The sequence below is a fragment of the Cyprinodon tularosa genome, unplaced genomic scaffold (genome assembly GCF_016077235.1).
Source record: "Cyprinodon tularosa strain WSP-4 unplaced genomic scaffold, ASM1607723v1 ctg293, whole genome shotgun sequence".
Lineage (NCBI taxonomy): Eukaryota > Metazoa > Chordata > Actinopteri > Cyprinodontiformes > Cyprinodontidae > Cyprinodon > Cyprinodon tularosa.
Genome location: NW_024039000.1, coordinates 643,487 through 660,768, shown reverse-complemented (window position 1 = coordinate 660,768; position 17,282 = coordinate 643,487). Strand labels below are relative to the sequence as shown.

Below are 17,282 nucleotides of genomic sequence, written 5' to 3'. Positions count from 1 at the left end.
CTCACAGATTAAAGGCTCTAAGGTAACATTTGCTGAAAGCAAGAAGGTCTCATGTTGGTTTCTGAGCTAACCATGCCTGTATGCTTTGATAATAAAGGTCATTATTTTGTTAGGTTATGAGCATAGACTTAAAAAAGGGTGTTTTATTTTCCCTGTGTTCATTTTTTTTTAAAAGCAAACATTAAATTTTTTCCTAAAAAGGAAATGATTACAAAAGATTTTGGACAAACCGAATATTGATTGATGGATAGACCTGTCACCTGAGAGATGTATCTTAGTCTGAACATACTGCTCTACATCCTAACCTAATTTTCCTTAGCATGCGATAATTCCAGATGCATTTATATCAGAGTTGTATCAGGCTCTGTCACTTCAGGCTATTTGAAAAAAATCCTTCAGACCTCAGCAGGTTCATATGTTAGGATGAAACTCTATAGGCGCCATTTCCAAGCCCTGCAACTACCCTTGCTTCATAAAGAAAATGTAATTCACAGTAGGACCCGCCTTTCATATACATGAATCACCTTTAAGATGAATGAGAAAAAGAACACCTACCTCCATGGCCAGAGCAGCTGTTTGCTGGTCATAATGGTTCAGGAGATTGGGCATAAATGTTGTGTTGTAAGGCAGATCCTGGCACATTCTCAGTCTGATGGGCTCACAGCTGAATTCACTGTGGCTTTCTATAAACTCCATATGAGATGCACCCAGTGAGAAGAGAAGCAGGAGGAGGAGGATGAAGACATGGCAGGAAGGGACTTTTTGCCTGCAGCACACCGTTACAGTTTTTGAAATCACATCTCTGGCACATCCTCCTCCGACAGGCGTTTTCTCTTTAACGTTTGACATATTGTCAAAGTTCTAGATTATTATTTTATGGTAAGAGAGAAAAAAGCCCATTTTCAGTCAGTGACAGATGAAAATACCACACTGACACTAAAAGTAAAATCCGCAGACAGGATGCACTGAGTCTGAACTCCACAAGGGATCTCCCAATTCAACCGAGCTGCGCTTTTTGTAAACCTTCATATGACAAAGACCCCTTTTCACTACATCTCAGAATGTTTAAGCCATTTCCTGTTTAGAGGCGTTGTGTGAATATTCTATGAATCCTGGTGCCCCACTGGTAAAAGGCCGCCGAACCTCGGTACATCCCCAAGCGTATTGCAAAGCTCCATCTTCTGTTAGTTGTCTATCTAGGTTTCTGTACGTCTGTCTTTTTTCCAATTGCTTTATCCTTTCTTGCTAGTTTTCCAGAGATGACTTGAAGAACTGCATTGACTCCACTGTGTCATCGCCAAAACTGCTTCAGCCAATCTCTCTGCAAAGACACAAAATGTCTCTCTTTAAACAGTCATACGGCCTCGGATCCTGAAAACAAGTCTTACGAGTTTCTAATACAAAGAAGGGATTATTGCCTAAAAAAGCAAAGCAGATTTCTCTAAAGTTCACGGTGTCTTATATTATCTCAGAATCAGCCACACCCACTTTTAGAAAGTCATCCTATCAGGAAATAATTGCATTACTTTGGTGGTTGCAAAGCAGATATTTTTTTTTTGGACAAGTATGTGTGTTTGCATTCTTAAGAAAAATTGTCTTGGCTTGTCTCGGTGTCGGATTATCTTCTTGTATGGGAGCTGAGTCAGCGGGGTCAGGTTGCAGACTACAGAAACTGTGTTCAAAGCAAACCGCAATGGCCTCCTGTCAACTTCGACCCCAACGTGAAGGTACACCTGCAGACACTCTGCTTATGTTTGTATGACCTTAACTGGGCAACACTTATGGAGTACAAAAGGTGACATAAAAAAAAATAAATAAAAATAAATCAGATAATTATCTAAATTTGCCATAACTGGAAAAAATAAATATAAACAAATTACAAGTTTACTATATATTTTTTTTGTTTACTTTATTCTATGGTCTAGCAGTGCTTATGAAATCAGCTTGGTGTTACCTGATTATACAATGATTTATTTATTTGTGGTACTTTTAGATGTCCATTTAGATGGGGGAGGCTTTCTTTATTATTTTTATCAAAGAATTTACTTTAATAATGGCATGGAAATATAATTTTGAGATCAGATAAATTTTTGGACTTCTGGGGTTTCACACAATGCAGATTTCTGTCTCTAAATAATAACGTTCGGGCATACCATGCCAGACCAATATTCCACTACATATTATGGATATTATTTAGTTTTGCGTCACGACGCGTACGCCAACTCAGCTTGAGGCAGAGCTGTCAGCCATAAACATTATTCCATTGATTACTAATTTAGGTGAACACCTGCACAGAGAGGCGCGTTCTCTCATTATAATCACAAATGAATAAAAAGGCGGCTGCTTACAGAGCGCAGGAATTAACACCGCATTTTTAACCGAGGCATCTCCGTTGCTAAAGCGACAACCACACGCGGTGTCAGGCAAAAATCACCGTCAGTCTGTTTGTCACCGCAGCAACAGAGCGCGTGTCTGCGCGCTTTTTCCTCTGGATTCATTCTACAAACCCGCGTGCATGTTTTACGTTTTAGAGTCAGATCAACTGCAGATTTTAGGTCTAACGTACGGTAGGATATGCTGTACCTTGTCTGTAGAGAAGCGAGGTGTTGCGGGGGAGATCACCGCAGCGCAGCTCCGCTGTCCTCCGCAGCTGGCCGCGTGCAGCGCACCAGTCATAGGGAACGCGCAATCAGCGCGCGCGCCCATCCAGACCAATAGACTTCGCTGGATGAGTGGATGTGGGCGTGAGCTAGTCTTCTTCTTCTTATGAGATTTTATGGCGGTTGGCAAACTTGTGAAATGTGCATTACCGCCACCAACTGATATGGAGTAAAGCAAGGAAACAGGAAACGATTCACCCCCCCCAAAAAAAAAAAAAAAAAAAAAAAAAAAAAAAAAATACAATAAAATAACCTGTGTAACTTAAACCCACATAATACTAAATTATACTAAATTACATTTGCCCGTATAATTTTAATTTACTCTAGGTCATCGTACCTCTGCCAGTTTCTGATGGTCCCATTGGTCTTTCCATCATGCTTCCAACCATCTCCCAGTTCATATCTTTAACATCCAGATATTTTTCTGCAGCCTTCACTATTATTTTGATTTTTTCTGTTTTTTTTGTCGTCTGAGCAGTACAATTAATCACTTCCACCATGAAAAGAACAAAATTTGTCTTTTTAACAATTAGTGAGTCTTCATCAATTTTTGGAGATTTCTCTAGAGGTTTGAAATTTGCCGTGTGTTGAACTGTAGGTTTGGGTTTTTCTGACTGAGATGGGATCCTTTTTGCAGCTTCAGCATAAGTTATTCCAAGCTCAAATTTCATTTTTTTTATTTCTTCAGACCTTTTGCTTGCTTCACAGCCGCGATAAGCAGCAGTATGTTCTCCACCACAATTACAGCATTTTATTTTAGCTTCTTTTCCACATTTACCATATTCATGTTCTCCTGCACACCTTCCACACCTCTGTTTCCCTTTACAAACTGCTGCAATGTGTCCGAATTTTTGACATTTGAAACATCTCAATGGTGGTGGATTGTAGATTTTGACATTGTAACTGATGTAACCGATGAATACTTTGCTTGGTAATTGCTCTTCCTCGAATTTAATTAGTACAGATAAACTGTCAGATCTTTCTCCGTTTCTTGTTGTTTTTAACCGTTTTACTTCTTTTACTTTTGCACCGCTTATGTTTTCCAGAATCTCTTTTTCAGAAATTTTCAGAGGAACTCCTCCAATGACTCCCCTGCTGATCTTTTTGTTCTCCATTAGGCTGCACTGAACTCTTATCCCGTCAATTTTGTTAATACGTATTGCTTTGCCTTGCTGGGCGCTGTCTCTGCAGTTAATTAGCAGGTCTCCACTGTACAGAATTCTGGCACCTCTGACTTCTCCAACAAGTTTATTGATGGTTTTTGTTAAGTGAACCGGATTCCAGTTTGTAAAAGAGTCTGCCTGATTAACGACTTTGAATATGACTTTGAATTCATTTTGTTGTGCTGTGGAATGTATGGATTGATCATCACTGGATTGTTCTGAACTAGATTCCCCTTTAACTGATCTCTGTTTTTTCCGCTTTTTCTCATTTTTTGATGCTGCTATCTTCCAACCTTCATTGTCACTATTTCCCTCTTCCATCCCACAAGAATCGCTTCCTGTTTCCTCACTACTCACGGCCCAGGACATTTCTCCACAAGCAGAGCAGCTTCAAAACACGCGCCATGCACCAAACGACCAACGTTCCCCAGTCGCGTGAGCTAGTCTCTGGTGCTTGTGGGAAAAACTAAATCATAACGAATATAATAGTGTACTAAAGAAGTGGTATTTTTGAAAAACGTGACAACTGCTATTTTATGTCCAAAATATTTCTATAAATATAATAGGATGAGGATTTTATTTGTTCATTTATTTATTAATACTTGTCATTTTAATCCGTAATCTGGTTCCACTATTTAAATGTTCTTCATTTACTTAAGGCCCAGAGCTTAATCTCAGTTTAGATACATTGCAGTATGCAAGAAGATAACAATGAGAAGTTGTTGTAAACGAGAATTTAATGGAGTAAATAATAAATGTTTTTATTTTTATAACAATGACTTAAAGTAAATACAAACTTTAAATTATATTAAAATTCAAATATGAGCAGTAGAAAATGAATTTTGATACAGAAATTTTATGGCATGGCTTACAAAATAAGATTATCCACGCAGACAGTCATTTATACCTTTGAAAATGAGAGAAAGGGTCAGAGGTCCTTTGTATGTATGCTGTATGCTGTGCTGTATCCAAATATATATTCAATAAATTATAAATTTTGACAGCAATGCTCATCTTTAGGTACCCTCAGAAAAAAATAATCTTTGGAACAAATAGTTAAATTGTATATTTGTATTTTATAAGGCACAGAAACTATAATTAATGAAGGTATACAGAAGATCTTTTGTCCCGGTTTGATGCCTCTTGAAGGACTGAGTATTTTTAAATTATTTTTACTATTTATTTATTTTATTTGTATCTAATTTTGTGTGTTTTTTATCCTATATTATATTTTTTATATTTTATATAATCTTTGCTATAGGGGATGTGAATTTCCCTTATAAGGGATTAATAAAGTATCTATCTATCTACCTATCTACCCATCTACCTATCTATCATCAGTTTCTGTGTAAATTAATCTTTGTCTAATGTGAACTAAGTAACTAAAATAACTTTTGAATATTCAAATGTTTTAAATCTGATTGCATTAATGGGAAGTTGAGTGGAAGGAAAACATATGATAAAAAGATGTTGAAGCAAAAACCATTGTGAATAAAAGCCAATTTAAGAGGTTTGCCTCAGAAGGTATCGACTGCAGCTGTAGGGGCAGCTTTGCTCACACATTTCTGCAACTTGTATTCCTTGTGCTCGGTCATTCCTAAACCAACAAGGTAATCAAACTTATCTAGCACAAGGTGATACAAGATTAGAATGTTGCTTAATCTGGGTGTGAAGTTACCAGTCAGTGATGATCTGGGGAATCATGTTATCTTCTGCTGTCGGTCTCTGTTCATCAAGTCCAAAACGAGTAGCGCCATCTACCAGGAAAGTTTGGAGAACGTCTGGCTTCATTTTGCTGATGACTTCTATGGAGAGGCTTTCATTTTTCAAAAGGACTTTGCACCTGATTACACTGCCAAAATGGGCAGTACTAAGATTAATAAACATCATTCTACTTGATTGGGCAACTGCAGTCCTGACTGTAGCCTCAACCTCACAGGTAATTGTTTGGTTATGCTTATGTGGGGAAGATATAACAACAGACCCAAAACTGCAGAGAAGCTAGCGGCCATCTAAAATCATCCTTGTCTTGCTTAACGCCTGATTCATGCTATGCTGCACTACTTCAAGCTAAAGGAGAGTTGCAAAGTATTGACCTCCAATAACGAACACTAATGTACATAAAACTGCAGGCTGACATTTCTTTTGTCATATTTTAAAGACTGGTAATTCATTTCTCTACTTTAAGAGCCAAAACTTTGTTTTTTCACTGTTTAAAGCCATGATTAAGCTTAGAAATAAACCTTTGAAATATATCAGAATGTGAAATGTTTTTATGTGATATATTTTGTGTATATAATTACTGAAATACATAAAAAATTTTATATTAATTAGTATGAAGCTATATTTACAAAGGGCATGATTAAACAAATATTAACTTACATTACGTGTAATAAATGCTTAGAATAGATAGAAGCAAAGAGTATGGGACTAATATTAAGTTAATATGTCACTTATTTTATTCATCTCTTTGAAGTTTCCCCCCTGAGATTAGGCTATTACTAAAGTGCTGCAACTTGATGAGCTGTTGTGACTCTATTAGTGAAAACTTGTCAATATTTGTCTCCCAGAGCTTCAGGATTAGGACTGTGTGCCATGATTTCCTTCCACAGCATTTAACACGGCCCTAGCTTAACTGTTTCATGGCTGACTTGATCCTGATCCTCTCTGTCAGAAAACTGTGGGGGGTCCCGGTCCATCGCAGCTCAGGCTGCTGACCCACATACTGATTTAATCGGTTAATATGACCCCACTTAACAATGACCAACATTACTCCTCAAAATAGATGCACTCAGTCCACACAGTTTTGGTGAGTTTAACCTTTTTTTTATGTAGGCAGTTCAGAGTACATTCCTCCAACAGCATATTTGACGATTTCTCTTCAGTTTTGATTAAAAAAAAAAAACAACAAAATTGAAAAATAATGGAAAATTTGTATGAAATTGTATGGAAAATAAAACATTAAAAGAGTTAGGAATGTTTCACATACTCCTTACATTTTATTTTAACAATGCAGTTAAAGTAAGTTATATCACAAAAAACTAATAATCGGTTTTATAAAGAAATTTGAACAATATCTTAATTATCAAAGAAATTTCCCTGAAATGTTATATGTCCTATTTATCTTATAATTTTATGGCAATAGCATACAAAGCATTTTTTCCAGTATCAAAACTAAAATCAAGGCTGAATTTTGTGAAAAAAAAAAGAAAGAAAAAAGACAATGAAATGGCGTGTTCTGATATTCACATATTATGGAGTGGTTAAGAATCTGAACATTTTTACATTTTATAAACACTAATCTCTACATGGTTAAACTATGATCGTACAGCTTTGGCAATAAAAAAAAAACAAAAACACCATTTTAGGACACTCAAGAGTCACACTCTTATATAAGCACATATTAATCCTTATATCAGTCGGCACTTTAGGGTCATTGGTTTGAAATGGAAAGACTGGAACAAACATATGAGGTGCTTCATGCCTCAGCATCGAAATGTTTACCCATCAAACGGCGGGTTGGTGGAGAGCGCTCAGCCTCTTCCTCCAACTAGGATAAAAAAGGAAAACATGATAACTCTCATTAATCGGTAGGTTGTAGTTAGTTACAGAGCAATGAAAAAAATGGATTAACGTCAATAGTAGTGAGCGATTCAATTTAACAACTATATATATATATATATATACTAGATTTACTGTAATACATATACATCTATGTACATCAAACCACCTATAATTATTTTCAAAATATAAAATAAATATATATAAAATAAAAAAAATCATTACTTTAACAAATCAAAAACTTTTTAGATTTTTTAAAAAGAAAAAAAAGGTAAAAATGCCAGAGTAATTTGCTGAGTACTCAAACTCTTAATTTGGAAAGCCCCAGGGTGATTTGACAGGGAATATCCAATAAATGAGTTAGTTCTGCATTTAAATTAAGTAAAGCCAGATCCAGTAAAATGCTGTGAGTCAGAGAGAGAGATTCAGACAGCCACAGCCCTGAAGCACATCTGTTTGCCCTACACAGAGAAACCCACCTGCTCTTTGATGTAGCTGTTCCCACAGGGTGCCAGGCCTCTCAGAGCCAGTCCAACCACAAAGCACCACACTGACACTCCGGCCTCAACTGCAGACAGCACAGCACAGGGGATCCACAACGCAAGAGTAGTGTCCTTACAGGCAGGAGGAAGTGGAAATGAAGTACAGTATGATTAATGATTACCTATTTAACATAACAAACAAGAACCAATAAAAGTTTCCCTTTCACTCACATAGATTCGTGTCGTATCAAATGGGCACTGTGCACTGACAGGTGAACGAGCGTTAATGGGCACCATTGTGTCATTGCATCCAAGCATCAGACCACTCCCATTTTGGGCGATGGTGATGCTAATGGCCAAGAGGAGACCAACACTGCACGCAGCCGAAAGCAGAGCGTTCAGGAATGAGGACACCAGAAGCCCTATTTGCTGAGGACAGAGGGATCATCATAAACCGTTTTTGCAGGTAGAAAATACACAATTTGATGTGTTTCAGTATCTGAAACCCAATTAAACTCTTACCAGCTTAAATCCATGAAGGTTCCTTGAAACCACAATGGCAGTAATCCCAGAGGCAATGCTCTGTGAGATCAAAATGAGAAGATTAGCATTTAAACTATGCACAATGTAGACTTTATTAGCTTATGCGGGATAGCTGGGAATCCTAGCCGCAGGTTGTACAACTGGATTTTTAATTAACATCATTGGCTAGAAAAGCAGACTGATGAGAGCACAGAAAACCACGAACAAAGCCATTAACAGAACCTAAATCTAATCCATACATTTTGTTATCCTTATATGTTTTCTCTGCCTTTTTTATGACCCACTTAGCCATTTGGACATCATTTCAACGAGAAACAGAGTTCCCACCATCCTATTTCTGACTATTGTCAGTTTATCTGTTAAATGAATGTAATGAGTCCTGCCCTCCAGGGAAGACCGATTGGTTTGTGGAACCAGCTCCTTCATGACAGGCAAGTTCCGTCTTGATCACAGAGGAAAACACACTGCAGTATTACTGCACAGAGAGCATGTAGTGGGAGCCAACTATTAATATGTTGCGTGTGATATTGTTTTCCCAATGCAGAAGAAAAACAAAAATCACAGAACACAAAATGTTTCCTGTCTGTTTGAATTGTAAAATGGAATAAGAGGGGGAAGCAATGTGAGAACAATGCTTGTGCAAAATCTCATGAAAACCACAAGACAGACTGAGACAATCAGACGTTGTCATAATAACCTGATAGCATTAGCCATCCATATTACAAGTAGTGTGTTTTTTAACAGGGCAGTATCTGCTTCATACATCTCTGTATTATGAACCATATGTAACAAAAAATATTGTTCTTGGACACTGCAGTGGACTGAGAAAAGAGAGGGAGTATGTACAAAGGCAAAGTAATTAAAAGTATTGACTGGTAGCTCTGTTTGGTTACACTGAAATGGAAATATTGTCGGCCACCAGGGTGCAGCTGAGCTGAGAGGTTGGTAAAAACCTCATCATGAACACCAACCAAAAGACCACATGGTGAGGGACACGGCTGTGGACAGGTTTAAAGCAAAGATATGTCAACACCCCCGAATTTTAAAGCAGTCACAGAGTTTGTTCTATCTAAAAAATCGCAACAGTGTATTAAATTCTTGGAAAAAATGTAAGTATCCCCTCTGGAATGTAGGAAACAAAGCAAACACGGATAAAATGTAACAAGTAAAAACTAAACCGCTTGCCCTACCAGTAAAATGTGATGTGTGGTGGAAAACTAACACCCAGAACATGTCATGCAGCATCATGCTGTGAGCACTGGGCACTGTGTTCCTCAGGAACAAAATAAGAAATAAAAAGTAAGTGAGCATCTCTTGATGAAATGATTTTTGCAGCTTTAATAAAAGCAAATAAAGAGGTTATCCATTAAGGACTGATGGTAATTTCCCTCCATTAACAGTTCTGTCCTCCGTCCTGCCATAGTAATTTCTGTCACACGTGGCAGCTGTGTTGTTATTTACAGTATGTTCTCATATTTAGGATCTATCAGTCTGAATGTGAACCTAATGAAAAACTAAAGTCTGCTTTTGGTCTGGTGTGAATTCAGACTTGCAGATGTAATGCAACCAAAGGTTGTTTCTCTGCAAAAGTTTCAGTCAGTGGAGCTGAATACACTGTACACTTTTCAAATTTTTTTTCATCAATAAAAATCTTTAACAACCCTGACCAGTTTTTTTTTTGTAAGCTATTGTATATCATACTGCTTATTTGGAAAGACAAAAACAAAAACAAAAAAACTTAAGAGTTGCCCATCGCTGTATTACCCATTACTGACTTTTACACCCCATTTGTAAAAAGGAGCCCTACTGCCGGTCATTCATCCCTGCTGGCATCAGACTTTACAATGTGACACTATAATGCCAATAACTTGTGCAATGCATAATGTGCAATTACAATTTAATACCCCGTGCAATAACCTGTTTCTTTTTATTTTATAGCCAGTGCAATGGTTATATAAATAAATACCTATCTATATAAATATACATGCAAACACCCTGTGTAATAACCCTGTATAAAAATACAGTACTGCTTTAAAAAAAGAAAAACTTCAGTGAAAAGGAAGAACTGTTAAGACTATTACATAGAAAACATTTTATACTTTTAAGGGGTATTTTTACTACCTTATAATTTTTACTTAAATAGAAATATTATGCATTATTACTACTTGAGTAATTCACTACATTATCAATACCAATTTGTGTGATTCACTCTATAAAAATGGAAGTTGTTTGAAATGCAAATCCTTTATCATGTTACTGGAACTTACCATATTATATCCTATTCATAAGTTTTATTATAAAAAATATTTATCAAAATATATTTTAAAAAGTGCATCTTCAACCAGATATTATTATAATGCCTATGTTTATTTTTCATTTCATTGTTTTCAACTCAAGCATTCAAATAGAATGTTATTTTTCTAATTTTACATAACTTTTAGAATATTAAATCCGATGTTATGATCCTGACGAGTAAGTAGTTCTATTGCTTAGTACTTGACGAGCCTTTTTTACCTAATAATTTTTCATTCTTGCTTGACTTAAAGGCACACTATGCAACATTTTTCAGTTAATTAATGTGTTCCATAACGTTATGGATGATTAAATGAGTCATTTCAGGTTGAACAAAGGTATTCTCGGCCGCCCTGGTGGTCTGTGGGGGAAATACCGCACTTGCACCTGCAGGAGCACCGACCCGCACCCACGGGCTCAGAAGTCTCGTGAGAGTCAGTCTTGCTTTACGGCGAGAACTGCTACATGCCCCCAGTTAAAAGCATTCTCGTTGCTAGCACAGTGGCAATCTTAGTGCAGTTATGCTACGTTCACGCAGCAAAAGCAGCAAAATCGCGTCTGCTGATTCCTTTTTGCTGCTTGTACCAGTTAGTTCTGACGCACGGCTGAAGCAGCTTTGCTGCTCTGGCTGCGCGGTGCAAAAGTGTGTCTGAGGCGCATTGGGCGGAGCTTCACTATCCTTTCTCTGCCTTGCAGCTATATTTGCTGTGATCAGTGGGAATAAAGTAGTTTTAATATGTGTTTAAGTGAGAAAATACAACTGAAAACGTAACCAGTGCAGTCAGTTCATTCAGATTATTATCCTGCCTTCAATATTTTTTCTGTCGGAGCCGCTCAGACCCCCACATACCAGGGATGCGCCGACAGTATGGATCCCTTCATCAGCAGCGGTTCGCAGCGGCAGCTGGTAGGTGTTTTTCATCTAAATAATCCAAACTGAATATTCTGCCGGCAGATTTCTGCATTTTAAGTTAATTTAGGCGTCAATAAACTGTTTAAGAGGAGTGATCATCAGCGCTGTGTCTCTCTCCCTGCGTTAAACGCACCCGATGCGCTGCTTCAGCTGCTCAGACGTGCTGCGCATGGTGCTCAAAACGAGCCGCGGGACCTTTTGCTGCGCCTTGACGCGCGTCAACCATTGACTTTGCATGTAAACTCGCTGCTTCTGTCGCGAACGCAGCATTAGTCATTCGCTGCTAAGCTCAAAACAACCGCGCCTGGCTTGACGGAGAAACCAGGAGAAAAGCTTAGCATATTTACGACAGTGCACTTTTACTTTCGCCCTCTGGGGGGAGCCTCGCTGGAAAATCAACACCGGTTGCATAGTGTACCTTTAATTTCTTGGATAGAAACTTTTAACAGAGTAAATATGTGATGAAGTAATGTTACTCTTGAGTAGGCTTCGGCTTCGGATCCGATCCACGTATCGGATCGGGACGCCGATATTGGCTAAAAAATGCGTATCGGCAAAGCATGTAAAATGCCGATCCAGACTGCCGATCCAGTTTTTAAAAAAAAATCCGGTCCGTATTTTCCAGTTTCGCCGATTGAAACGATCCATTCCACTATTTTGCGCCAGTGTTCCCCTGTTTTGCATTGTTATTAAAACTTACAGTAATACTTGCATCTTTAACTGTTTACGGTTTTACTGCTCACTGTGCAATTTCAGATTGCTATTCGTAATTTTGTCCAGTTTGTGTTTATCTCTTAATAAACAGTTAAGTTTGTTGTTACCAAGCATTGTGTTTTATTCAATCTCACCTAATTTAGCTGGCTAGATGTTATCAAGAGTACTAAAACCCTTTTCAACATGAGTCTTACAACTAAGGCTAAATACTTTAACTTAAACTTAAATACATGCTCGGATATGCTGGTATCGGCCAGTATCGGTATCGGATCGGAAGTCCAAAAACAATATCGGTATCGGATCGGAAGTGCAAAAACCTGGATCGGGACATCTCTACTCTTGAGTACAGTTTTTGGGAACTTTACTTACCTCTGGGTGTTTGCACACAACATGTGATATTAGATTTGAGTGGGAACAAAGATTAAGCTTTTTTTAATAAAGTAATTTCGAAATATATCATTATATTACAATAATGCCTTGGATTGTGTAACACTATATCAAGACAAAGAGTTCAAATAACACATATTAAATGCTTTTAATTGGTTCCGTTTCACCATCCAAACTGCAAACTAATGGTCTGAAGAGGTAACTCACCAGCAGGCCAGACGTGACAGAAATGATGTTGGCTACCGTGTAGTTGGTACTAATTTGCTGACTGGGTTTGGAAATGTGACGCAGGACGGTGCCATGGACGATAGCTCCCAGGATAAAGTTGATATGGCCGACCAGGATGAGAATCAGCCCCTTTTTCATCAGCCTCCCGGGCCCCTTCTCCTTATCTGGAGGACAGAAACAACAAAAATAGCTGTTAAGTTTTAGTGCTAATAAGCAAGGCTGTAATTACATGCAGGTTTAGTTTGAATAACAAAAAGTTTATTTTGTTATTATTACTGTTGCAGCTATAATAAATGCAAGTCTTAGGACTTAAGCAGACATTTTAGATTGAATGGTTAAAAATATCACTAGGTGAATTTGAGCAGCCATTAATAACAATGCATGGCTGAAATCCACTTAACCAAAAATATTCACACATATAATTGAAAGTTAATACTGCATCAGAATTAGGATCCAATTGGGTTTTCTATGGATTAGGACTCAATATAGCTAGATTTAAAAAAGCCTTTTTCACCTCATATAAGCCCTTGAAAAGAAGAAGGTTTATTTTAATGCATAGATTTGCTATGTGAATAAACATAATGAAAAGAATTTTCTAATAATTGCCTGTTACAAAACCAAAATGCGTATTAAATAGGGTTGAAACAATTAATTGGATTAATCTAATTTTGAAATAATTGTCAACTAATTTATTAATCGTTAACTGTAGTATAGAGACTCTAAAACATGCCTTCAGCTGACAGAGAAAACGTTTTAGTTTCCCCTGGTTTAATTTCGTAAAACATTTTATTTAAGGAACCTTTGACTGTCCAATTACTAATCAATAATAAAAAAAAAATAATCAAAAGATTAATCGATTTCCAAAATAATCTTTAGTTGCAGCCCTAATATTAAGGTTTTTTTGCACATTTGTATTTACACAGCTTAGTCCCAAACTATATATTTAAAACTATTTTTGTTCATCTAGGTTACTAAATTGGGTTTTGATTAGAAATGTGGCAAGTATATTAAAATTATTATAAAATGTAAAGAGGGCACTAATTTATACAAGGACGGTTTTTTTTAAATTAAATAGCAGATTAAATAACAGATTTGTTTTACAATTAGGGCTGCAACTAATGATTATTTTGCAAAGAGATTAATCTGTTGATTATTCTTTCCAATTAATCGATTAATAATCAGATAGCAAAAGGTTTCTTAAAGAAGAGTTTTTACGAAATTAAACTAAAACAATTCCACTTGAGGAGTTCTGGATAGAGCATATTGACAGACGAATAGGTTTCTTATCTTAAATGCAAAATGTTTATATCTTTTTCTTACAATTTTGGTTTAATTGTTGCTCAAGGGTTGGTTGATCTGTCACCTAAAGGCATATTTTAGAGTCTCTAAACTCCAGTTAACGATCAATCGATTACTAAATTACTTGAGGATTTTAACAATAATCGATAAATTACATTTATTCCAATTCATTGTTTAGCCCTATTCACAATATAATCAATCAAAGCCTTTATGTAATAACAGACCAGTTTTTGCATGTTTCTACTGCTATATTTCTCTATTTGACTCTTTCATGTTAGAAAGCGCCATGCCATCCCCCTAATCTGCAGCTCCCATTAGACTCAATGCAGATTTCTGAATGGGACCTAATTACTTCTGGACCAGGGTCTGCAGCATTTTCATTACAAAGAGCTTTTTTTGCATTCAGTCCAGCTAAAACCTTGTTTAGAGCTGCAGCTGTAAAATGACCTTTTTGATTATTTGATTATTACTAAGACCGGAGATTTATAAAAATGTTTGAAGAAACATAAATTTATTTAAATCTGAAGTTTTAAAATAAAGAAAAAACTAAACTTGAACAAAAGAAATCCCAATTTTTTAACCTAATGACACAAAAGGATAAAAATAAGTTTACTGTCATTCTTCTTGAAAATTCAATACATTAATGACATGAAAAAAAATTCATTTTTTAATCTTGTTTCTTATTTAAAACTATTATTCCAGTCTTTATCATTTTTAGCCAAAGTTATGAAGAACTTTGGCTATTGGAGCTGCAGGCTTGGAGAAAATAAAATTCTTTACATTTAAATCTACCAGGGGTCATTTCTGTTTCCACTCTATAGCTACTGAATTACAGAAAAGATGTAAATCGCATACTTGTAATCGTTTATTCAAAACTTCACGTTTAACATTAATATATTGCTTTATCTGTTTTATTACCATTATTTGACAGGTTTATAATCAGCACACAAAGGGTCTGCATTATCTGTAACTTGTATTGAATGTAGGATTCATTTTTTAAACAACAAAGGATGCAGACATTTAATAAACTGGCTCAGATCCTGTAGGCCACTGCAGGTAAAACTCAGAGGACCTGCAGCCATTGACCGGCCTTTGAAAACACGTTGCTTTTATTAATTACATACATTAAAACATGGAAACACGCACTCACCGAAGCTGCACATCCTCTGCTGGCTGGCTGGAAACGTTTTTTTTTTTTTTCTCTTTATGGTGTTGTTTTACTTCTTCCCCAGTAACTTTTCAAAAACAAAAGCTTCTTTAGTCGCTCCGTCCCGTGCGGACGTCCGTCTGTCCACTTCCTGGATGACGCGCTAGGATTTACCTGTGAATTACCTGTGACGTACATTATTGCGTACTGCACGCACTTTACGTTACAAGAATTTAGGAAATCAGATAATGATAGGAAAATGCAACTCTTGGTTAACTTGATTATTCTAATTGCAAAATTCCACATACACAAAACCAAATTTTCCAAAGGTCGAACTTTCTTCCCTGTGTTTGAAAATTATATATATATATATATATATATATATATATATATATATATATATATATATATATATATATATATATATATATATATATATATATAAAAAACTTCAATTGTATCCAAAGAATCAACAATAAAACATGTATACACACTGTTTACGTAACTCAGGAAATATTTGGAGAAATGTAATATATCTTGCTTTTTTTTTTTCTTTGTTTAAATCTCTTCCATTATCTATTTAAGTTAAAGTATGTTATATCTTAATAATTTGGATTGAAAAAAAAAATAAAATCAGAAATCAGACAAAAGCACCCTAATAATAATAATAATAATACCTGACTGAAATACTGATGGGTTTGCCCACCGAAGTACATAATAACAATAAAATAATTATTTAATATTTAATTATCAGCTGTTCCTTTTATTTTTTGTTCCTTATCAATAATGCCTTGTACTTCCTTTTTAAATCTGCCTCTACTATGCCTTCCACATTGCCTTACTTGTTTGCACTTACTTTTTTTAAATAAAAAAAATAACAAATAAATTATTGAAATTTATTACTTAAAATATCTTTCAGAAGCTTGCTTTATTCTGTTTCCCTGTATGACTTGATAAAAGTAATTTCCTTCCCTCAGCTGTATATGCCTTCATTTTTCATGCACTCCACTTGGTTTTGGCTGCAGGGAGATTTCAGATTTACAAGGTAGTAAACGACAAGGAGATGAAACTCTGCCATGTTCAAGGTTCAGTTTTCAGTCAGGTTTTGGGAAAGGAAAAGGCCCATCTATATGGAAGACCACAGTAACCGTGCCATAATTAAGAATAATGGCATAAATATGTAAATGACTCGTTAAATCAACCACTCAGCCAGAAAGTAGCTCAATACTAAAGTGGGCCATTAAATGTGCCAAGAAAAAAAATGAGTTGGTTTGATATATTTTCTTCTGCTTTAAGGTAAATGTGTGTGTGTATATATATATATATTAGGGGTGGGTATTGCCAAAGAAGTCACGATTCGATTCGAATCACGATTCACAGGCCACGATGCGATTCTATCACGATGCATCACGATACTTGAATTATTGCGATGCATTGCCATATTTTCTCCTCCATGTTTTGTTTTTGAATGACTCGGCACAGTATCCCACGGCCGAAAATGCTTGTGACACAAGGCAGCGTGCGTCAACACATTTGCAGCAACATCTACTGGACTGGAAGTGGTATTGCACTTGTTTTTGGCTGATGTTCGCCAACCATTCATGCAATTTTATTTATTCATTTTTTTAAATTAATAATCGATTCTTGGCATCAAGAATCGATTCAGTAGATCACGAAAATTAGAATCACGATGCATCATCATCACGATTATTTTGCACACCCCTAATATATATATGGTGCCTACCTCCAGCTGTCTATGGCAAGAGGCAGGGTCCACCCTGGACAGGTTGCCAGTCCATCGCAGGGCAACACAGAGACACACAGAGACAAACAACGATTCACGCACACACTCACACCTAAGGAGAATTTAGAGAAGCCAATTAACCTAACAGA

The 17,282-nt window shown here is 36.4% G+C and overlaps 2 protein-coding genes and 1 long non-coding RNA gene across 4 annotated transcripts in view; all 3 read right to left on the bottom strand.

Moving 5' to 3' along the window:
* Positions 1-872, bottom strand: part of LOC119787298 (frizzled-3-like) — a 31,445-nt gene extending 30,573 nt beyond the window's left edge. For both annotated transcript variants that reach the window (XM_038291077.1, XM_038291078.1), the window contains exon 1: positions 556-872. In XM_038291077.1, the coding sequence (XP_038147005.1) occupies positions 556-849 (294 nt within the window). In that variant the 5' untranslated portion in view covers positions 850-872. The remainder of the gene's footprint in view (positions 1-555) is intronic.
* A 327-nt stretch (positions 873-1,199) lies between these two features.
* On the bottom strand, positions 1,200-2,687 carry LOC119787301. The gene is made up of 2 exons (XR_005281310.1): positions 2,584-2,687; positions 1,200-1,321 (listed from the first exon to the last, which is right to left on the bottom strand). It is a non-coding gene; the product is annotated as an uncharacterized LOC119787301 (long non-coding RNA).
* A 3,946-nt stretch (positions 2,688-6,633) lies between these two features.
* On the bottom strand, positions 6,634-15,587 carry LOC119787307 (keratinocyte-associated protein 3). Its single transcript, XM_038291096.1, has 6 exons — positions 15,575-15,587; positions 12,923-13,107; positions 8,389-8,448; positions 8,098-8,295; positions 7,864-7,998; positions 6,634-7,373 (listed from the first exon to the last, which is right to left on the bottom strand). Exons 1-6 carry the CDS (start codon positions 15,585-15,587, stop codon positions 7,302-7,304), a joined length of 663 nt encoding a protein of 220 aa, XP_038147024.1. The 3' UTR covers positions 6,634-7,301.
* Positions 15,588-17,282: the final 1,695 nt, after the last annotated feature.

Bases quoted from the DNA above. Each gene is read 5' to 3' on its own strand.
- LOC119787307 (XM_038291096.1), bottom strand. The intron at 8,449-12,922 runs GTGAGTTACCTC...TTGATCTCACAG, and splicing joins CTGTCACGTCTGGCCTGCTG to AGCATTGCCTCTGGGATTAC. The intron at 8,296-8,388 runs GTAAGAGTTTAA...CTCTGTCCTCAG, and splicing joins ACCTTCATGGATTTAAGCTG to CAAATAGGGCTTCTGGTGTC.